At 42.1% G+C, this 24,000-nt stretch overlaps 1 protein-coding gene across 2 annotated transcripts in view; it reads right to left on the bottom strand.

Annotated features, from left to right (window-relative positions):
- Window positions 1-8: 8 nt before the first annotated feature.
- Cdi (serine/threonine kinase) overlaps window positions 9-24,000 on the bottom strand; it is an 80,067-nt gene continuing 56,075 nt past the window's right edge. For both annotated transcript variants that reach the window (XM_076786385.1, XM_076786387.1), the window contains exons 4-6: window positions 11,643-12,189; window positions 7,783-8,316; window positions 9-5,714 (exon numbers count right to left, since the gene is read on the bottom strand). In XM_076786385.1, the coding sequence (XP_076642500.1) occupies window positions 5,199-5,714; window positions 7,783-8,316; window positions 11,643-12,189 (1,597 nt within the window). In that variant the 3' untranslated portion in view covers window positions 9-5,198. The remainder of the gene's footprint in view (window positions 5,715-7,782; window positions 8,317-11,642; window positions 12,190-24,000) is intronic.

Raw genomic sequence — 24,000 nt, 5'->3', positions numbered from 1 at the left:
ATACTCTCTCACTCTTTCTTTTTCTCTCTCGCATACAAAACACAATCCGCTCTTTTCCCACGTTACTCGATTTCTTTCTCTCGTGTTTCCACCCACTCGACGATCATCCCCCGCGAGCAAGAAACTCCTTCAGGATATGCCCACTCCTGATATGTCCGCGACTATTAAAAATAATACCCATTCGCAGTCCTTGCTTCTAGGTTTCTTCAGGTACCGATTGACGCGTCGAAGCAGAACGCATCGTTCTTGCCTCGTCGACTCGATGCAAGGGTAGTGGACGTGTACAGATACCCTAACTCGAACTGTGTTCGTCATTGTACTGTTCGTAGTTTCCTCGGGAAGACTGCGGTGCATAAAAATTGCGGTTGAGCTAACTCGATTCATCAAGTCTCCGTCTCTTCACACTTCAACTACTAGGAGGCTATCAATATTTTACCTACTAGGAGTCAATCGGTAGGTTCATTAACGACTATACAACATCTTAAGGAAGCTTACTAATTTTTCTGGTAAGCAACAATCCTTAAAGAAATAGTTCAATTACGTTCGATGACTGCCATCTTGTTCCACAAGTAAAACAGGTCATTAATATCGAAAAATTAATTAAAAAGCCCTTAATCATGAACCATAGATATGTCAAAGCTATTCTTTTGTACGGAGTTGTAGACAGCTCCTGTAGACAGTGTGTTAATATCGAGAGTTATGACAATCTTCAAGAATTAAAATTAAATTTCCTTTTTCCCTTTGACGCTTTTACAATGAAACATAGAACTGAATTTCGTATTTCACAATTTTTCGGGGGCCACTTTGCAGTTTTGCAGGCCGGATCGCTATTGTTATTGCAATTTTTACGCAAGACAGTATATAAAATAATGTTAGTCGGTGTTACCGGTGCATCAATTCGACTAGAGCGAAACAGAAAGGGGAAAAACATGTTGAATTCTGGTCGACGGTGCATTCCGTTAGGCAAGGAAGAAGGGACTGCGAACTATTCGGGGACTTACTACTTACATACATATTTAACAAACACGCAGTCTTATCAAGTAGAACCCGTGAACGAACTCTGACAAGTAAAAAGGTATAGTGGCCTATTTAATCCTAGTAGAAATTTGGTTCGACTCGTCCCGCAGCCGGGTCGACGAAACGATTCACGCTGACCGGCCAAGTGGTAGCTACCTAAAGCGTCCTTTGACATCTTCTGCTACGCTGATACGGTATTCTTTCAGCTGTACAATCAAATCAAATCATTGACAGTACCTTTCAATTGTAAACTCTATCGCAATCTGCTCTGAACTGCATTAGCATTTACAGAGAGAAAATACTGTGTTTTGACCGAGGGCAACTGAAGATGCTTTCGCTAATGAAACAGGCAGAAATCGAAAGGAAATCAGGATCAGGAAGACGATTCCGGCGCTTGTCTTTCACCAGTTGCTTCGAGAATACCGTACCAAGGTTACACCGCGCAACTAAAAAGCTATGTGTCCCCTGTGCTGTGTCGAATCCATTTTTGCAATTGTGTACTTCGTTTTGGATTCATTCCGTTTGGTTAAACCATTTTCTTCGGGATAGTAGTGGTCACTCAAGGTCAATTGTCCATCCTCCACAAATAAAATACTTTAAACATAGCTTTTAGGATCTGCAGAAAATATTTTGGGTTCTGTGGAAAAATATGTAGAACGTAGAGAAAGCATTAGGGACTACGAAGAAGGCTTTGGGTTTGTAAAGAAATGTTCTGGAGTATGTAAAAAAATGGACATACCAGAAAATATATAGCAGAATTGTCCAAAAAATAAAAAGAAGAAGAAAGAGCTAAAGATCATGATGCAGACATGATTGAGTGAAAGAACACCAGATGGCAGAGCGTGATGGCTTAGTGTAGATAGTGGGGATGACCTTCGATGACCTTGAGTCATCAATATTTCCTGTCAGCCAATTGTCCTGTTAGCTCGAGCAATCAAAGGACACACGCGATTCTTTTCATCGAACAATTCGAAACTCACAGTCACTCACGCACTCACTATGGTTTACCATGTACATTCCGCGTTCCGTTCGCCTCCTCCAACAACAGAAACAATATTTCTGAGTCTTCGTCTCTCTCTCTCTTTATCTCTCGGTCTCGCTCTCACTCTCATTCTCTTGCATACTTCGTTTGCTTTTCTTGGAACACTTAAGTTATTAGCGCTACGACATACAAAAGATAAGGCCGCCACGATAATACACTGACTAGATCAGTTTCATTTGCTCTCTCTCTCTCTTTCTCTCTCGCATTCTTTCACTCTTCTAGTTTAATTTTTACTCGCACTCTCACCCCCTTTTTCTCGGTCATCTTTCTCTTTCATTCTCTCTTGCAACCTCTTACTCAAAAACGGACAATCGTCCCGATTTTACGTCAACAAAAATATTCAGGACACGCGGTGTCGTCTCTGTCAACAAAATATACTATGTTCTGCTTCCTCGCATCCTGAGTGGCTAATCTACGGAAGTATCCATCGTTCGATCAGAAGTGTAATGAAAACTCTCATCTAAGCACAGCGTAGGCCCTGCGGATTCCTCGTGAATCCTCTCGCGAATTTTTACACGACAATCTAATACAAAAGAAGACGGCAGTACGGTTACTCACGGGTCTGGTACGCGGGGCGAGTTGTGCTCTCACCCTGCAGTCTACAAATAAAATAATCGTTAACCGAATAGTACTTCATCAATAACTTATCTTACGCAAAGAGCCGCCACGAGTGATCAGTAGACTGCGGATCTTTATTAACACAGATTTTTCATATAATTATTACAGTGACCAAAAAGTTCTCATTTTTGTTCTGGGTACAGTGATTATATACTGTACAAAAATATATGTTACGAATAACTAAAACAATATTAATAGCACTTTTAGACTATAATATTGAATGAAATACTGATATGAAACTGAATTTTTGGCCAACTGAGATAATTGTTTTAGCGAGTTTTGAAGAAGATAAAAATCTTTTCGAATAAATTTATACTTCTTCAGGATCCGCAGTCTATTCATCAGCTTTCCAATCAGTCGGATCTTAGCTATTTAAAAAGAAGATACCTTTTCGAACATGGCAACTGACCTTGCAGGCGAATGTGAGACAGAAGGTGGACGTACGTATAAAAGAGAACAAGATCGATGGATCTCGGCAACAGAAGAGAGTTCTGTAGTATTTTCCGCAGGATGAATATTTATAGCTAAAAATCAAACTCCTTTTCCGGATATTGCATGATTATCGACGTCTAAAGGTTCGAAGCTCAACACAAGGTAACCGAGGGTATCGTGTGACGTTTTAATAAGGCACAGTATTTTGTACTATGAATATTCATTAAGGGAAAACTACACAGAAAACCTCTCCTCGATCATTCTGTTCACATTCGCTAGTCACATACGTGGAGAAAAGGGTGCAACTTTCCCTGCCCCTTATTTAGTTAATTACGAATAAGAGCAACGTTGGTTTCACTATAAAATTGCCGTATTCTCCTGTACATAGTCATAGTTCTCGCGTGTCTGCTTCGACCAGCAACACCTCCGACAATGTTCTCCGGGTCTAGTGACGGGGAAGGGTGAAACAAGGCAAGGATGGACCAATTTAGGGCAACGCAAAGCACTGACGGGAAGAATCACAAAACTCCGACCCTAACAAGCTTTCATACAATATGCAAGTTTCAGTACACAAGTTTCCAGTGATATTTCTACGAAATAAACATTTTCTTCGTCGATTCCATATCAGTGAAACCATGATTTCGTTTTAATCATTTTAATGAACTGAAAATAATATGCGAACGTTCTGAAATCGTCTTGCTGTTTTTACTGTTTTAGATTACGTCCGGCCATTTTTGTCGTCAAAGCGTAAAGTCCGCAGTCTAATCGTTAGAGACTTGTGAAGCTAGCATTGTACAAGAGCAGGTTGTAGACGGATTAGTGTCCTTCGCTCGCGAGACACCGATGTTCGTGTCCAAGTATAATATCGACTAAATTCGTATCTCGTTCTCCATGTTCGGTCGACGTGGATAAGGACGGAGGTGGCTAACTAGGAACTGCGAGGCACTGCGAAAGGTAAGAACATGAGCAGCGTGTTTTTCTACTGGCATCCGGTTGCCGCAGTCTCCAAATCAAATTCTATGTATGTATATTGCTTTCGTCGATCTCTTGATGAACGATCGTTCACGTCCTCTTCCGTGGAATACTATTGACACGTTCGCTTCTCTACGCCGATCAAACAAGTTCTGTTCGATCTGTGCACACGTTTCTCGCGACGAGATCGTTGCCGAAGCATCGAGCGGGTAGCAGCATTGCGGACCGACAAGTCCTGCCGACGGCTTCACCGACACTTACGTCGTACGGATCAATAATGTATGTAGATTATCAAAAAACATCACAGTCAGGTTACTAGATTTTAGAGAGAAGCGTCTGCTGAATTCGTGGCTGACTGCGCCCTCGGCGGACCCGAGGATTCATTAGGTTTGCGTAGGTTATTTAGGTTGATAGGTATGCTCGATGATTTAGGGGATGGTGCTGAATGCTACCTTGAGCTTCCGATAGGCGGAGTGTCAATGTTTGTTGTGAGTTAATCACTTGGATTGCTGAAATTCTCCTTCTTCGCACGATCTCTTTTTTATCGATTAGGATACTTAGTATGAACTATTCGCTACCCCCTAAATTAACCTTTTGCACTCGGACACCAAACTCGAAAACCAATCACTTCTTCCTACCAACAATATCTCCATAGGATTGCATATGAAACTGATGCAATTTACTCGTACTCATACTTAAACGTTTAACAATTTATTTAATATAAATAAATGTAATAATGCAAAAATATTTTGAATAATAATATAGCCATATTTAGTAGCGCCTCGATTGCTGGGGGTTAATTTCCATGAAATCGTCTGTTTAAAATAAGAATGAGTTCCCTACGGTTGTCGCAATGTTTGAAATGAAATGAAAATCTGGAATTTCATCCCCTAAACGATCAGGTCCGCCGAGGCCGCTCCTGTTCTTCGTTACCAGTTACTTTCAGTCGACCCGCAACTGCTAGCTCGCCGAGCCCGGCGTTCCTTGGCAATCGAGCCAGAATCCTCTGTCTCCAAGAGCCTAATCGCCCGGGACATCAGTCCTCCGCCAGCTATAGCTCGAGGATCCCTGCATGAGAACAACAGAGTCCCAAGGAACAGATCCCGCGAGTCGCGTATCACTTTTTATCGAAGAGAGGCAGCTTGCTGCGCACGGCTCCCTCGCAGACGACCAGTCTCTGCGCAGCAGAGATGCTACAAAGAGGAACAGGTCCTTCAAGACTAGCCCTGAGGAGGGTCAACCGGCTACTGGAGCCAGCGTCGTGATCCACAAGCCTCAGGCTACCGGCTTGCTTCCTCTCGAAGTACTCGACGATCTTCGAGATGGTCTTGCTGGAGGAGCCTATGCCACTCAGCCGATCCTCCCAGCAGGAATCACCGCCTCCCAGGCTAGCAATGTCCTCGGAAGAATCAGTGTAGATGGAGCTGGTCCGATGATCGTCCAGCAGGAACAGACTGCTAGCTGCTGAGCTGCTCAGCGTCGAAGTATGACGTCTGTTGGGTGGTTCTGGACTTAGGTCTTCGCCGACGCAGCTCCAGAAGCCTGATTCGCAGCTGCCTCGTCTTCTTGGCTCCCACCCGTCTCGGAAGAGAGGGTGGTTGAACAAACTCGCAGCTCCCACTTTCGTTGCCACCTGGAAGCATCGAAGAGACAAATGATTGGTACCGTTCACTGGTATTTTGTGTTTCTCTACGTTACTGTCTTACAAGTACACAGCGGATTTTATGCGTTTCTGATCAACACGACTAGATGAAGATTAGAACAGTATCCTGATCAAAAGAATTTAAGAATGTCTGTAGACTCCTGTTAGTTGCAATTCCGATACATTTTCATTCGCATAAACATACACTCTCTACAAGTTTAGGGGATGAAATTAACCCTCAGAACGAAGGCTTGAGAATGTTGGTTGAAATGTGATGGATGTGTGCATTTGTATGGCATTATTATGCTGAACGTGGCACGTCAAGGTGACTGTGAATAGACAGCGGATCATTTTGCAATAGACGGAAAATTTTGCAAGAAACAAAAGTCCAAACGAAAAGTTCTTTCCTTCTTCACTGATGTTAATGAATTGAAAATAACGTATTAACATGTTTAAATTCTTCTCATCTTTTCTCTATTTTAAATTTCCCTTGCTCAATATTTTTATAAATGCTTAAAATCCGCTGGCTAATTATGAATAAGTGACAGCCTTTTATTGTCAATTTATCAATGAGTATTTGTCATTGTCTTGCTTGTCCTCGTTGGAACGTATATGTGTGTGTAGTCACGGTTTAAGATCCCATATCTTTAATATCCTTAGATATATTTTTCTATTGTGTTTGATGAAATATATTCATTCCGGATTAAATAATTAATGATTGTGAATTTGCAGACAAAGGAAAATATGGTGCTCAATAACTCTGGAAGTAGCAGACATAGGAAAATATGATGTTTAATAACTCTAGAACTAGCAGACATAGGAAAATATACTGCTCGACAATTCTAAACCTAGAAAGAAATACAGTTACTTGAATTTTGATATGGCGAGGGAGAAGATTGAGCAAAATGATAACGGTCGAGGTGTTTTTAAGCCTCGGAAGGGTCGGACGGTTTTACTGGCAAGATTTCTAAGAGGCTGTTAAACGGTCTGTTGTTTGCTCCTCTCTTTGTTCTTTGTTTTATCGACTCTCCCGTTATGCAACTCGTCTGCCACGCTCGCGGCGACCGGCATTAGCTGGCCGAGGTCACTTCCTTGACCGTGAACCGGGCAACAGTCCCACTATTACCTCATGCCAGCTGGCATCTTGGTTAGAGGTAGGTCGAGGGCTCGTAGGTTCGCGATCTCTTCGCATTCAAGGGCGTGATCGAGAGTTTTCGGGTTAGTAACGCGAGCGACGAGCGCGCGGCGTCGACGCTCTTTCTAAGGTCTTTGAACTGTTCAGAGGCTGTGGACAATAAACGGTTATGGTCTGCTTCTCGACCGGTTACTTTTGGCAGCTCCCACTGAATACTATACTCCGCGCGTTTTTTTGTAAAACTACGTTTCCTTCTTGTGTCAATGTAACAGATTTTTGCGAGACGATTGCTTTCACAATTTTATGGCCGTCGTGGCAAGAAAATGTTTAAGGGCTGGAGCGCCGACCTAACAGCATAAAAAATTCCATAAAATCCAAAGTATTGAATAAGATAACAATTGAAATGTTAAAATGTATAATGCTGAAATTACCCTTCTCCTTGCTAATTATAAAACTCTCCAAAAAATTTCCATCTACAACCTTTGGTACATTGTAAACGGCCGCATCTAATCCACACGATTAACCGATCAATAATGATAATGAACGCTCGTGCGAAGCAGCTTCGCGATCGCGCCCGACGATCTAGATTTCTTTACCAAGATAAACAATCGCTGATTAGACCCCAGACTGTTAAAGATCAACGTTTAAGAGACGTCACTTTCCTTTGTACGTAACCGAGAAAAGAAGCACCTTTTGCCGTTGTTATCAACGGCGATTTTGAGTTTCTATTATCGCAGCCATTAAAGACTGGAGCAGGATGATTAAAGACTCGAAATAGTTTTTAGAATAAGAGTTTTAAATATTGTCAAATTAGTCGTGTTAGCTTCAATTAGCTACGCCACGTAATTACAATTTACTAACTTCGGTCAGCTTCAGTCAGCTACATCCAACACCTCCGATTCGAAAGGTAGCTATCTTCCTTACCTTTCTCTCCCACTTCTTCCTGGCGGTAGGGCTGCTGGGCTCGGAGTTGGGCTTCTTCCTGTTCAAGATCTTGGCGATACTGTCGTTCTGCGCGGGCTTGAACTTGCCGATAGCATCGGTGACGCTGGGCCGGACGTCCTCGAGCGAGGGCAGCTCCAGGCAGCTGGAGAACAGGTCGCCGAGGATCTTCTTGACGCCGCCGAGCGCGTGGAACGGGTTCGCGGTCATCGGCTTGTAGTGAGGGTCTCTTCTGCTAGCTAGCTCGGCTACCCGCCTCGCCGAATGGCATCTCGCTTTGTCGGAAGGTGTCGCGTTGTCGCAACCCCTCGCGTCTGCAGACTGACTCCTCAAACGAGCGGTTTTCCGCTTCGCGGGACGACCCTCGCGAGTGATCTCGTCCATGCTGGACATCAGCGTTGGATCCACCGATGGGCACTTGCCTATGCTGCTCTTAGACTCCTCTTCCCCGTTCGCGATCATGCTGTCCAGGCGTGACGTGATCTCTGGGAAGGTTGGCCGCGATTTTGGCTCGTACTGAAACCCATAGATCCTCTTTACTAACAACAGTCTAGATCAACAGACGGCGGATTCTTGTGCAACATAAAAATTGTCTACATAGACATTTATTATTTTCTTTTTTAAATAATCTTAACAAGTCGAAATAATTTTTTCGAAAACAAGTTTCTCTGTTTTGCATTTGATCTATCAGTTTTGTCATACATACGAGGGTGGTCACCAAAATTTCAGGCATTTCGGACGCCCAGTTATTGTTTAACAGTCGTTTGAGTAAGTTGCTGTGAGTGTTTTTGTGAAAATGGAAAAACTCGAGTATCGAGCGGTGATTAAATATATATTTTTGAAAGGCAATACGCCTACGCAAATCAAAGAAGAGTTAGACGCTGTATACGGGAACTCTGCACCATCATTGACCACCGTGAAATTTTGGGCAGCTGAATTTAAACGTGGCCGTACCAGCTTGGGTGACGATGAACGTTCGGGACGGCCAAAAACTGCAACCAGTGACGATAACATCGCTAAAATTCACCAAATGGTGCTAGACAACCATCGAATTGAAGTTAGAGAGATAGAAGAGACCATGAATATATCCAAAGAACGTGTTTGTCACATATTGAATGAAGATTTAGGCATGAGAAAGCTGTCTGCGCGTTGGGTGCCGCGTTTGCTCACGTTCGATCAGAAACGTGTTCGAATGAACATTTCGATCGCTCTTTTGGCGCAATTTAGGTGCAATAAATCAGAGTTTTGGCGCCGGCTAATTACTGTTGATGAAACTTGGATACACCATTACACTCCCGAATCAAAAATGCAGTCAAAACAGTGGACTGCTTATGGGGAATCGGCGCCAAAAAAGGCAAAGGCTGTTCCTTCGGCTGGGAAAGTGATGGCGACTGTTTTCTGGGACAGTCGTGGAGTTATCTTTATTGATTATCTTCGAAAAGGGAAAACCATTACAGGAGCATACTACGCATCATTACTTGACAGGCTGAAGGCAGAAATTGCGGAAAAACGGCCACATTTGCAGAAAAAAAAATCTTGTTCCACCAAGACAATGCGCCGTCTCACACCTCAACGATTGCCATGGGAAAAATTCACGAATTACGGTTTGAACAGCTTGATCACCCACCTTACTCACCAGATCTAGCTCCAAGCGACTTCTTTTTGTTGCCCAAGTTAAAAGTTGCACTCGGAGGACAGAGATTTTCATCAAATGAGAAAGCCATCACCTTTGTAAATAGCTATTTTGCAGAGAAAGACGGCAAGTAGTATTTGGACGGGCTGGAGAGATGGGAGCATCGCTGGGAGAAGTGTATAGACTTACAAGGAGACTATGTAGAGAAATCAAAATAATTTTGAGGAAAAAATGCCTTATATCTTTGTTAGGTCGGAAACTTTTCAGACCACCCTCGTAAAGTCTAGATAGAGATCGCGGTAGAAAGTTGTAAGTTCGTGAAAAATGTTTGTAAGCTCATTTTTCGCGATCATTACACGAGAAAGAACTTCGGAGGCAGGAACTGGAGCAAACGAGACGCAAAAGGGAAAAACGGTGCGAGTCTCTGTCCAAATTAAAACTAATTGCATGGATGATTGCAAGCGGGACTGAAGCTGTCGCTGAGCGCGAGTTGGGTCGATACGGAACGGGACTGCGGGCAGGTTCTTGGCCACTGCAGATGGATCGAATCCTTTTCAACCGACGCTCGAGTGCTTAACCTATTTTCTTCGGGAAATAAAACAAACGGTGGTGCTCGCAAAAAGTATCCACTTCGTCAAGACCGAAATACGTGTTGTTCAAGATCGAGTGGAATTGGGCACCTGTTTCCTTTTAGTTTTTACTCCCTGAACGATTAGCTGACAAAATAAATTTTACTCTAATATTTCTGACCCGTTAAACTGATAAAGAATAGAGAACTGTTCGGCGAACAATTAGAGTTTAATTGTAAGAAGAGGAGGGAGTAGAATGACGAGCGAGAGGAGAGACTAGAATGTAAAATTGGAAGGAGATCTCGGTGTCCATTACACAACATTTCTGAAACACTGTCAGCATCGTTCGCTAACACTGTTCGCTAACGTCCCGACAGCTGCCAATGTTCCGTTTTGAAGCTCAACGACGCGCAAAACAAAATTGTTTCCCGTTTCGCGAGCGCTTGCGTAATCCTGGAAGCTTATTGTAAGTTCAGTGGCTTCGAACGTTCCTGTTGGCCACCGGTTTCGAGCCATTTATTATTCACAATCTCTGGCGCAACGCGTCTAGGATCGTACCAGCGTCGCCGTCGCCGCTACCAGCTCTCTGTACCACTGCCAGAAAAGTTAACATCGCGACCGTTACTTTAGGCGACGGTTGACAAACCGTGCGTCGCCGAGATAATTCGCTTACACGGGCCGACTTCGAAATATTGCGTCTCCGTGCTCCCGAGAAGCCATATCGGGCAGAGGTTAACAGTGCCATAACAGACGGGGGCTTTTCCGATTATGCGCAACAATGGCTAATCGAATCTCTGACGAATCTACACCTCGGAATCCATTCCCAGTCTTTTTCCATTCTCGTCGAGGAAAACAAAAGAAAAATCGAATACACGCGAAGAAAAATTAATTTTCATAATTATAAACACTCTTACATCAAGCGAACTTGCAAGTCTAGTTAGCAATATTAAAAACGGCAGTCGCCTGCCGACAGCATCTACTTTATTTCCTGCCCTCCGAAACATTATAGCTAATATCGACTCCGTTTAACACTTTGACTGCCAAACTAGAAACATAAAAAATTCCATGAAATCAAACTAAGTTATTTAATGAAATAAAAATTGAAAGAAATTAAATGTATGATATTGAGTAATTCTCCAACTTTCATGAATTTTACAGATACTAATCAAATTTGGTGCAACGAATTCATTTTAAAACCTGGGCAAATAATTCCGTCACCCACATATGGGTGACACGGCAGTCAACGTGTTAAAGCGTCTAATTCGATTATTACACAGGTTATAACGAAAAATCAAGTACCAGGCGATTCCTCACGAAAAAACGACCAAAAAATGTCGAACAAAATTTCCTTATCCAAGGCTCCGTCTCCGAGAAAATCGAGTTCAAAGATACGCGAAGCGCGCGCACACTTTAGGCTCCGACCAGCCCTATCATTGGCGCCCGACGCGTCCATCTTCAACTTGAATTTACTCGAAAGCTAGCCCTCGTACAAAAGAATCGTATTCCACAAATGTTGTTCATCTTTTCGCGAAGAATCCGCTGATACCACTCGCGGCCCCAGTTCGAGCCATACCTTGGCTCGTCGGCGAGGACAACGTAACAATCTGGAGCAACAATCAAGGATCCCATTGAACACTTACCGTACAGCAGTTGAAGGCTAAGTGCAGGAAGTCCGTGGGCGGGTTTGAGGCCGCGCAGATCTCAGCCACGGCTAGATAATCGAGGCCGAAGCTGTCGGAGCGTGGCAGGACATCGGGATCGGCGGGCACGCGTCCGATCAGCTCGCAGACGACGATGCCGAACGAGAACACGTCGGACCTGTGATCGTACCATTGTCCCTTCAGGCACTCCGGCGACATCCAATAGGGGCTGCCGACGGTGCTGAGTCTGTACCCGGTGCTGGGATCGGGGATCTTCGCGGCGAGACCGAAATCACCGACCACGGCCGTCATGTCCGTCGTGCTGTCGTCCTTCTTGATCAGGACGTTCTTCGAGGTGAGGTCCCTGTGGAAGAGACCGCGGCTATGCAGATAGGCCATGCCTCTCGCCACGTCCCTCGCCAGGTTCATCCTAATCAGGTGGGGCAACGGCGTGTGCCTCGCCATGATCAGCTGCTCCAGACTCCCGCCGTTTATGTACTCCGTTAGCGCGTGCAGTTGACCCTCGTGCACGCACACACCCATGAACCTGGAAGGAAACATCAGGATGTTAGCAAACTGTGGGAAGATTCAGGGTTTTAACGGGGTAGCTCCGCTGGCAAGGGAGCACCCTAACTTCGATCTTAATAGTTGCATGGATTGTTGATACCTGGGTAACCGTTCACTTCTGACATCTTGGCCGGTATTTTTCCATTGAAAAATTAAATTCTCTTTGCGATTTATATACAACCAACATCTACCCTGGACACTATAGTGACCCGGTCCTCTAAAGGTTAACTATTTTTCGTGGTCTTCCAGAAATATTATAAAACCAATTTTACTTAATTTTTGGATTTTCGCCGAGGATAATCAGACACTGTGGTAGTCAGCTTTTGATCGACTTTTAGCTACATGCAGTAGACTTAACATGTAGAATAGCGTAGCATCGATCAGATGTTTGACGAGTAGAATAAGCCAGCAGCGATCAGACACGAAAGCAAGTTGCTGCCTGTCGCATACAGTAGATTTGGCAAGTAAAACCGGTCAGCACCGATCAGACACGCGAGCGTACACCGGCCTGACGTACATTGACACGTCATTCCAGTGGGAACGAAGGGGTAGCGAGCGCAGGTTTGTAAAAATCCAACAGCTAGGTCACCCCGTAGATCGCCTCGTTCCGCCAGGACGAGTGGAATAACCTCCCCGAAGTTTGACCCGCCGCTCCGGTAACCGTCTAGATAGGGTAATTCTGGTAATAGTTGCGCTCAGCACGCGCAGTTAGCGAGCAGACGAGCCTCCCAAGATTTATTCCTTGAAAGGGCATCGGAGTCCTCTAGCCTCAATTACGCGAGTGCGCCGACTCGGCTCGGTAATGGGATATCTCGGGATTGGGGGCAAAGAAGGAAAGCAAAGAAGAGTCTCTCGCAACTGGTGCCGAGAACGGCAATTAGAATAATAACGACGGCGTTAATAATCACGCATCAAGGAAGAAGCTACGCGGCCCCCGCGAGATCAGACTGTAATAGAACGCCCGACGAACTTCTTCTTGCTTGGACGAAGTTGCATAAGCGCACGGAAAGGACCCTAACCTCTGTCCGTCGACTTCGCTTTTGTTTCACGATTGTTCACAAGTTCCTAATAATGCGCCGGGAACGGTAATCTCGGTTGATAGTTTCGGCGATGTGAATAATTAAAGGTAATGAGATTCACCATTGTCTTTACGAGATCGTCAAGGTTTACGTTCCGAACAGAACGGTGTTTTGAAAAATAAATGATTCCGTGCGGTCAAGATTAAATATGTACATATACAATGGTTTTTTATCTTAATGGATAAACGAACCGGTCATGTGGTTATGAAACGAAGGACACAGACTATAGACGTTTTGAAGACAAGAAGACAACATACTATCGTTTTACAAGCTACTAATACTGGGAAATTGTGAACGTACCTCAAAAGGTCTCGCATTACCAACAATTTCTGAACTTGTGTCTCATTCACACCTTTTTTGCAGAATTTTTCTGCTCGCTTTTTATAACTCGTTTCTGTGCTTCAACGCAGCATTGCGTTCTAGACGCAACAGTGAGAGAAGTTCATTTTGATCGCTCATAACAGTTATTGATGATAGGAAATTTTTAATAGTTATTATTAAATAGTACAACTTTCAAGTGGTATACAATCAATTATTTAATAAATTTTTTATTCATAAAATGAATTGCTACAATCAAAATTTAATGTGACAAGCATGAGTTTTTCCAAATTTTCTCCTGACAAATTACACCGCAAATCATCTAACGTTAATTTTAGAGCAGAAAAGGTTCGGTCAACGCTAACCTGAGTTGCGGGCAGAGGGCGAATTATGCACGCTAGTTTTCATAAATATGGGAGACCATATTACTGATTTTCCCAGTTGAAAAAATTTCGAAAAACTTTTTTCCAGATTTTGTGTTGTTCTTCCGGTCTGTTGATTCGTCTTGTTGCATGAAACCGTCTCAATGAATGTCACAGGTAGTGTTCCTTCTCGAGAATTTCTCGAGAAATTTTATAATTGATTATTTCGAGAAAAATTCCAGTATTTCTCGAGAAATTTAAATTTAGGAAAATTCTTATATATCTCATTTATTTTATAACATATGAATTCTTAAATTCTCTTAAATTCTTATTTAAAACTTTAGAAAAACTGAATACTGAATTGAGTAATGAGTTTCTTGTTGTTATTAAAGAAGAAATATCTAAAAGAAGAGACAAGATTGTTGTATCCCTTATAAAATATCTGCATAATCCAGAATCTCTGCAAAAAGATTCAGAAGGTACATTTTTCTATTTAACATCCAAGGCAGATGTGTATAAAATGGCAAAGCAAATTCTAAGCAGACTTTTTGGAAAATATAACAATGATTCTTATGAAAATAGTGAAACACTTTCAGATTCTCAGAATGAGGAACTATCACTGGAGAAACAGTTAGAATTAGAAATTGCAGATAATCTTCAAGAATTTAGTGTCAAGAGTTTAGAGGCAGAAGAAAATAAATTCCGGACTCTAACAAAGGAATTCCAAATTTTTGAGTCCATTGAAAAAAGGACACCCAATCTTCAGCAACTTTTGGATGTTCTGTATACGATAAAGCCAACATCCACATAAAATGAGAGAAATTTTTCTACGGCAACAGATTTTGTTACAAAAAAAAGAAGTAGATTGTTTGCTTCTACATTAGACGCATTATGCTTCTTAAGAAGTCATTTCAAAACAAAAGCGTAATGTTTCACTTTATAAAAGTTTGGTAAAAGTTTCCCAATATTTTTTTATTTTATTAAAAATTCTCGAGAAATATAGTCTTATTTCTCATTTCTCGAGAAATGAAAAATGTTGAGAAATCAGGAACACTAGTCACAGGCTTGTTCCATCCGAAAAAGAGTAAAGAACTCAGTAATTAAATTATGAAAGTTTTACTCATTTTACGTTACATTTTCTTAAAGAGATTGACATAAACAATGAACTATGCCTGCCTATTTTTCGAATTATTTTCAATAAAATTTTTATTAAACGCAAAACGAAATGTGGCGCGTCTCTTCCAGAATTACCCATTGATATCGAACCTGATCATGAAGTCAACAAAATCGGCATCATCCCTTTCTTTCCATGCTCGTGTTAGAGTTAGAGGGAACACTGTCGGAGCGAAAGCGGGGACAATCGACCGCGAAATGCTGTCCTTCGACAAGTCTCAGCGCCAAACGCGTCTCAGCGAGGCGTTAAAGGCGAGGTTCTCGGGGGGGGGGGGGGGCGCTTTAATTGCCAAGCAAGTCGCAGCGACGGTTCTCCTTGCCAATCCGCGCACGAATCGCGAATCTTGTTCTTGCTCGTTACTCATCTTGCCCAATAAAGGCCCGCGACCTTCGTGTTCCGGGGGTGGGGGATCCGAGGACAACCTCAGGACGAAGGTCTTCGACCCAGAATGTCGCACGCTGTGCTCGCAAACTCAGACAACAGCGGCACGAATAAAAAGAAGCCTCGGATACGAAGCGCCAGCGGCGCTCCCGGGTCAACTATTGTGTTCTCTCATCGCATCGGTTGGCCGGCCAATCGAAGCGAGGATAGACAATATACGGCGCGAGCGTCGACAAGATATTTTTGCGACGGTGGTTACCATGGATCGAACACCATCGTTTCCAGAGAGTGACAGACAGCCCCGAGAATTCGTCGTGTCGCAACGAATTTAATTGACCGTCTATAAATAGCGCCGAGGATTGACGTTCGCTTTGTCGGATGTGCCGACCGACGTGTCTACGATCACTCGTTCCCCGCGAATCGGATTGGCGGATTGCGGATTCGCCGGAAATTCAACCCCCTTGAAGTAGGGGTTGTTCATTCCCCTTGCAGTGGGATTTATTTTAGGGATGGAATAATTGTTATTTCCTATAAGCTCGTTCCACGCGAAATCGTACTCTTTTCGGGACACTGTTTCGGATTTTCAAATTCGAATTTGTTGTAGTCTTTAGGGACATACAGTGGCTCACGAAAGTATTCGAACGCTTACGTTTACAAATTTTAATGAATAAAATAAGATGTACTAAACTAATCTGTATAGAACAATATGGTATCTGTAGTAAGGGGGAAGTCTCAAGATTATGTCAGTAAAATTTGAAAAGGATTCAACAGCGTAGGCAGAAGTTATGATATATTTATTAGAAACACGCGTAATAAGTGACTCACAAAAGTATTCGAACGCTGTAACGCTGTTGATATGTTTTCATCTTTCTTAGAAAGGAATGTACATATTACTACTAAATGAAAACATTGGTACGTTCAGTTGATGTTAAGGCATCGTTTTCGTAACAGCAACGTAGAACTGTACACAGTAGTAGTTAAAATGAAGACTAGAAAGTCAGAAACACAAAAGTGTGAAAGAGAAATGATACTTCGATTGCATAAGGATGGAAAATCATATAACGAGATTGCAGAAATTATAAACAGAAGTAAGTCTACAATACATTATATTACTAAAAAATCAAAAAATGAAGGAACAATTGCGAACAACGCTCGATCAGGTCGACGAAAGAAATTAACTGAAAGAGAACAGAAAATTATCATTCGCGAAATAAAAAAGATCCTACTATATCCGCTCCTAAACTCACAAATATGGTAGCTGATATGTTTCATAAAAAGTTCATCCCGAATTATGTCCACGAATCTTACGAAATAATGATTTTCATGGCAGTGTACCACGAAAGAAGCCATATATTAATGCGGTAAATCGAAAAAAAGACTGGCTTTTGCAAAAGCATATCTCAATAAAGATCATTTTTTCTGGGATAAAGTCATCTTTTCGGATGAGTCTAAATTTAACATCTTTGCCTCAGATGGTCAAAATTATGTTTGGAGAAAACCAAATACGGAATTGGAAATAAAACATTTACACTAAACAGTCAAACACGGAGGTGGATCGGTTATGGTGTGAGGGTGCATGGCAGCAAGTGGCACCGGAAAGGTATTCATTGATGGAATACTCGATAAATATAAGTATTTAAATATTTTAAGGAACAACCTTAAAGAAAGTGCCCGTAAATTAGGATTATTGGAAGACTTCCACTTCCAACAAGATAACAATCCCAAGCATACTGCAGGAATTGTGAAAGAATGGATCATATGTAACACACCACATATGTTAACTACTCCACCGCAAAGTCCAGACATAAATCCAATTGAAAATTTATGGGCTGAAATCGGAAAAAGATTAAATAAATATCAAATAACTTTAAAGGAGGTATTGAAACAAAAAATCATAGAAGTATGGAATTCCATTGAATGTACTTTTACAAAATCGTTGGTTTATTGTATGGAACGTCGATTGAGACACATCGTTACTGCTAAAGGTGGTCCAACAAAATATTAACATTAAATAATGTAATAATATATGTAGCGTTCGAATACTTTTGTGAGTCACTTATTATTCGAGTTTCTAATAAATATACCATAACTTCTGCCTACGTTGTTGAATCCTTTTCAAATTTTACTGACATAATCTTGAGACATCCCCTTTACTATAGATACCAAATTGTTCTATACAGATTAGTTTAGTACATATTATTTTATTCATTAAAATTTGTAAATGTAAGCGTTCGAATACTTTCGTGAGCCACTGTATAAACGTAAAGGATTTTTCGTTGGCTTGTCAATTGTTGGCTCTACAGAGAAAATAAAAATAAAGTAACTTTTGTAAAATAAAGCGACTTTTTCATTAAATTATGACAGCAGAACTAACAAACCGATGAAAATTATACTTTACGTGCTTACATTGAAGTAAGAACTGTTATGATGTATATTGTATGTCTATATTTTTCCTAATGCCTAAACACCAATGACAGAACAGTAGGATTTGTTTCCATAAGAATTTTAGTTGAATTTATTTAGCTGGAACTCGGACTATTTGGTTTCACGTGCAGAATATCGCCAAGGCATTTTCTCAGTGTCTAAATTGAAGTTGAATAACTCGGTCAGTTAAAAATGGCAAATTCCCAGTGTTTTAAAGAAACAAGATGATCGGGCATAAATTGCGGGCTGGAAAATACACAGAATCGCGTTATTGTTTGAAAGATTCGATGCCTGGTCGGTTTGTTTGGAAAGACCAAGGGTCACCTTCTCTAAAACGTCTCAGAGCAGACTTTCTGAACGTTTAACACGTTTCCACGATCCTACTCACCGGCTCTTAGACCCTCGTTAAACTTATTAGCATCGGTTGCCTAACGCGTACTTGGTGACCGACTAATTCGTAATTTTAGCGCAGTAATGTCCGCAGGTGACGTTAACAATGCCAATAGCATTGCCTTTATTGCTGGAAACTGAGTAAAACGCGCTCAACAAAAACTGAAACGCTTGAAGAACCATAACAGTAAAAATAAAGCGTGTACAGAATAGTATAGGCGCAGAAAGAGAGAAGAAATGCATTTAACTTGTCAACGATAGAAACGCGGAAACTCGGACGGAAATAAAAGAGAAAGGTGTCAATAAAAATCAGGAAAATCGGAATAAATTGAAACAATGTAGAAATATTGAAAAAATGCGGAAGGTCAGAAGTGCACTTTTGACCCGTATGCATTTGCTAGTGTACAGTGCACGGAGGTCGTAAAAACATTGCGAGATTAATAGCAGGAAGGAAACTTCCTCCAAGTTTCTTTGAAATTCGTTCGTGAATTCGTGACGCTACCGTCTAATAATAAATGCAAATTAAGCACCGAATGAAAAGATGAATAACGATACCAGGACAGGAAAGAACATTATGGCAGTGTGCTCCGCACGAAACCACTCGCATAAATCAGTTCTTCCTGGAAAACACCAGTGCCGCAGACCGTCGGAGTTTATTTCCGCGAATCCGCGCGAGGGTAAGTCGATTATGGTAGCTTGTATCGATTTGCCACGGTGCTCTATTGACACCCGTGCCACTAACGAACCTTCGGCTCCCGTCACGGAGAACGGGTGGGGACCGATTTCGATCCTCTTTCGCAGCCGAACAACCGGAAAATTTCGACTCGCTGAAGACGAGGCGCCTTCCTCGAGCCATGCTTCCCCCACTCGTTAGGGTTAATTGGCCATGCGTTCGCCACCGCACAGGATTAATATCACTCGACTTCGTCGCGAGCCGCAGATTTTCGCCTTTGGCCCGCTGACAACGCTTCGCAACCCCCCGAGCATTTTAATCGAAAAATGCATTTGGTTCAATTCCGTTCGTTACGGACTAATGATCTAATGCAATTTGCGTTGGCTACATCAATTTTATTCTACCTTTTCTGTTGGGGATCCACGTTACTTTAATAGCCTGCCTAGTTTGCAATTTTTCTTCAGCAAATGAAAACAATGAACTTTTTTTTTTATATCGTAAATGCAGAGTGGATGTCCAAGGATTGTACTAATAATTTTTTCGTTGCCGTTTCTTTTTCCGTTTGTGATAATTTCATAAACGTATGAAGAATCAAAATCATTTGACAGGACCCATTCAGAATTCCCTTCAGTGAATTGAAATAATTTCTTTTGTTTTTCGTGTAGAAAGGATCTCCGAATAATTTTATCCTTGCTGTTCCTTTTTCTGGAACGATGACAGCACCAACTGATCTTGAAATTCTCCCACAAGCTTTCATCGCAATGCGAGAATTAATTCTGCAATTTCATAAATTCTGTGATCATTGTGCTGTGAAAAACTAACTGAAACTGGGTCGTTTCGATGTGTTCTGGCGTTGAGAGACATCAACGCGCGTCTTCCAGTGAAAACATACACAGTCACGGTCCCGGCAAGAAAGTTCTGCCGGTGTATCGCGCGGTGTATTCGATCATTTTTAATAGAGCGGAGACAATTTATCCAGCGATCCATCTTGGCGTTGTCAGCGTAGCCCGCGTTACTTGCGGCGAGGTTTATCGTTTCAGAGAGGAACGATAGAATCAGCGTTCTCCATAGGAGAGACTCGACTCAGCGATCCTGGAGATTAGATAGCTCCGCATCTGGCTGGACGCGTATGGGGTAAAGTTCGGGGTCGTTTGTCCCATTATTACCCTTTAACGCGACGCGATAACCACCAATTAGCAGCCAGCGCGACGACAATCGGCTTGTCTCCATTTGTTACCATCCCGGACACCCTCTTATCTGAATGGCCGCTTGGGATCGTTGATTTACGCTGCTCGAGGCTTATCGAAAGCTCAGACCTCGAAAATGGAGGATCTAGTGTCCGGTTCGATCAATTTCCTAGTCCCTTATCAAGCATCAAATATTAAATAAAACTGTCATTCGCAGCAAGATGAAAATACTACATAAACATACCTGAATTCTTTTAATTTACTGCTTTAAATTGCATTTACTCCTCTGCGGATAAAATCCGCAGTCTACTGATTAAACTGATCGTCTTCCAACATCTTGAGTGCCTAGCCTGTTAGAAGTCTAGCTCTATTTTATAGACTAGCTCGAACCTAATCTCCTGTACATAAATTACCATCAGACAGTTTTGTTCCAGATCAGTAATAACAACAAACAACCACGAAGAGCGCATCCGAGTATCAGACAGTTTTCTGAAAAAAGTTAACTACATTCTTCCTCTAATGCATCCGATCTAATCGCGGAGCTAAAGAGCCGTGCTTAACACGCGCAACCGCGGCGCCGATTAAATTTCACCTGGAATTAATTAAGCGTCCGACGCTCGCCAGTCTGGTAATTAACAATTATATAAAAGAAAGGTGAAAGAGATGGGCTTGATTTTTCTCTCCTGCACGTTCGGAGCAGTACCGCAGTCACGTGTGTGTTTGTGTGCGTTTGTATTCGCGGTTACGTCATCTAACGCCCGGTAAAAGTTCGCAAGAGCGTTGTCGGGACAGGTATCGAGCTTTATCGCGACAACGACCGGACGTCGACGATTCGGAGCGTATCTCGATATCTCCGTGGAAACGCTCGATTCGACTTTATCGCGGCCCGACTAGATCAAACGATCGGAAGCGTCGCCGCGCGGCGCGGCGGCTGTTGTTCGGATCGTGTGACTGCAGACGGCGCGAAATTCGCACGCGATCTCGCGAATCACGCTAGCCAAGATGACAGGAGAGCGATGCGATTTTTATCTGCTGTCGTGGATTGGAGTCGCGAGATATTGGGGGGGGGGGTTATGTCACCTGTTCGATGAATTCGCAATTTTTAGTGGGATATGGATTTATGAAGTATTTGTATTTTTGCACGTGAGAGAAATGTAGCTCGGAGACAAGTTGTAAAGTTGGAGGGTTTAGGAACGTTCGAGGGATTAGGAAATGTAGGATCGTGTAGCATATGAGATTTTAGGGCAGGTTTATGTCATCGCTTCGATGAATTCGCAATTTTTAGTGGGATATGGATTTCTGAAGTATTTGTATTTTTGCACGTGAGAGAAATGTAGCTCGGAGACAAGTTGTAAAGTTGGAGGGTTTAGGAACGTTCGAGGGATTAGGAAATGTAGGATCGTGTAGCATATGAGATTTTAGGGGAGGTTTATGTCATCGCTTCGATGAATTCGCAATTTTTAGTGGGGTATGGATTTATGAAGTATTTGTATTTTTGCACGTGAGAGAAATGTAGCTCGGAGACAAGTTGTAAAGTTGGAGGGTTTAGGAACGTTCGAGGGATTAGGAAATGTAGGATCGTGTAGTACATGAGATTTTAGGAGAGGTTTATGTCATCGCTTCGATGAATTCGCAATTTTTAGTGGGATATGGATTTCTGAAGTGTTTGTATTTTTGCACGTGAGAGAAATGTAGCTCGGAGACAAGTTGTAAAGTTGAAGGGTTTAGGAATGTTCGAGGGATTAGGAAATGTAGGATCGTGTAGCATATGAGATTTTAGGGGAGGTTTATGTCATCGCTTCGATGAATTCGAAATTTTTAGTGGGATATGGATTTCTGAAGTGTTTGTATTTTTGCACGTGAGAGAAATGTAGCTCGGAGAGAAGTTGTAAAGTTGGAGGGTTTAGGAACGTTTGATGGATTAGGAAATGTAGGATCGCTTAGTATGTGGGATTTTAGGGGGCGTTTAAGTCATCGTTTCGATCATTCTTCATTTGTTTATCAACTACGGGCCTCTGAATTTTTTAATTTTCTCCAAGAATAACGGTGCATTAACGAGGCAAAAATTACAGAATTCGGAGATCTGTAGTTCATACATAAATAAAAGATCATCAAAATGATGACTTAAACCCCTCCTAATATCTCATGGAGTATAACATACTTCATTTTTATGAAATCTTCAAAGCCAATGGTAAAAAACATCAACAAGTAACATGACATCTGATTTAACTAGAAAATCTCGGATCTCTCCCTTATTTAAGCAACACAAAGAAATTACAAGCGAAAAAACATTTTTATTCAGCCAGGCAGGTACTATTATACAATCTCAAATTTTTTTAAAGGTCATATTTTTCAAGGTCATTGATGTTTTATTTAACGAAACCGTATATTTTGATTCTTATCGCGCGACAATCAAGAGGAAAATCAATTCAACGACTCGCAACGCTGTGACCTTCAAAGGACCTTGACTAAGAAAAAGACCTTTGTTATGGTTGTAAAGTGTGCCGTAAAAGGATGAAAAATGATTCGGAATAGAGGTTACAAGAAAGAATGCATTGTAGAAACATGATAAATTAAATATCTTCGGAAGAACAAAGATTGTATAGTTTCTCCGTCGAATTATAGTGTTGAATATCCCGTAACGGGGCAATTTATGTTACGGTGCCGTCCGTGCCGTTTCTTCGCCGGCGAAACAGTTAGAACAAGTATCGAATTAATCGCAACAAAACCGTGGCCGGTGTTACAGCAGAACAACGCGAATCAACGATACTGTTTTTCAATCGCGAGATAAGATACATTTCATGTTCGGCAAACACCAAGCATAATCGTGGCGACTTTACTCTTCCTGGTATCGATATATGGAGCACGAGAGATAAGCTTGGACGAAGCACTCTTGAGCGCCGCTCTATTGTCAACTTCTTCTGTCTTGAAACTGTTAATGAAAATAATAAAACAGTACCATCAAATTTTTGACACTTAAATGCATGTCCATAACACCTTTAACCCTAGACAACTAAGCTGTCGTGAGTACGACAATTGTAGCATTTCAATCTTGTGACATTTTTATTGCTAAATAGAAAGGCTTGCACATTAGGAAGCACGAAATTAAAAAAGATTCAATTTTTTCGACCTCTGGTTTCCGAGAGATACCTAAAAAAATCTGGTTCTGACCCCCAACTTTGAGGGATGTTTTCACCCCTTCAAAGTGGATGCTTACCGATAGAAAAACACGTGTCAAATATTTTTCGAAGAACTATATCTAACATAAGTTTCAACAAAATCGGCTTGCATCAACTGAATATGTTCCCTTTTTAGTTTCCTAGGGACATATATGAATAAAAATGCACACTGCAACTGACAAGTTCGAATGTCGCACAAAGTTATCTAAGGTCGCAAACAATTTTGTTTACGGACGCAAGGATGAAACAAATTCCTGTGAACGTCTGAAATGTTTGAAGGTCCCGTTGAAGCGTTAATTAGCAAAAGCGAGCCCGAAAGTTCAGCAGATCGATATAGTCCTCTCGTAGGGTCTAAATCGAGGCTCCCGCCCGCGCAATCGAGTACTCAAGATTCCGCAAATCCGCGGCATCCTAATTTAACCTTTCAAAGAACCGGGGGGCCTTGGAAGAACCGAAGTGGCGAGCAGATTTAATCGCGAGCACGTTCCCGGTCCTGGACGAAATTCAAGGAAAACGAACGGAGGGGCGAGCAAGATATCGATTTAGGCGAGATATCATGCTCGTAGTAAATCCCGCCAGCCGCCGCCTTCGTCTCCGTCGCCGGGTGTATCGACCGTTTCCATT

This window comes from Halictus rubicundus, chromosome 4 (genome assembly GCF_050948215.1).
Source record: "Halictus rubicundus isolate RS-2024b chromosome 4, iyHalRubi1_principal, whole genome shotgun sequence".
Taxonomy (NCBI): Eukaryota; Metazoa; Arthropoda; class Insecta; order Hymenoptera; family Halictidae; genus Halictus; species Halictus rubicundus.
Note: the sequence above shows the minus strand (reverse complement) of the source record. Positions and strands in the feature narration are given on the sequence as shown.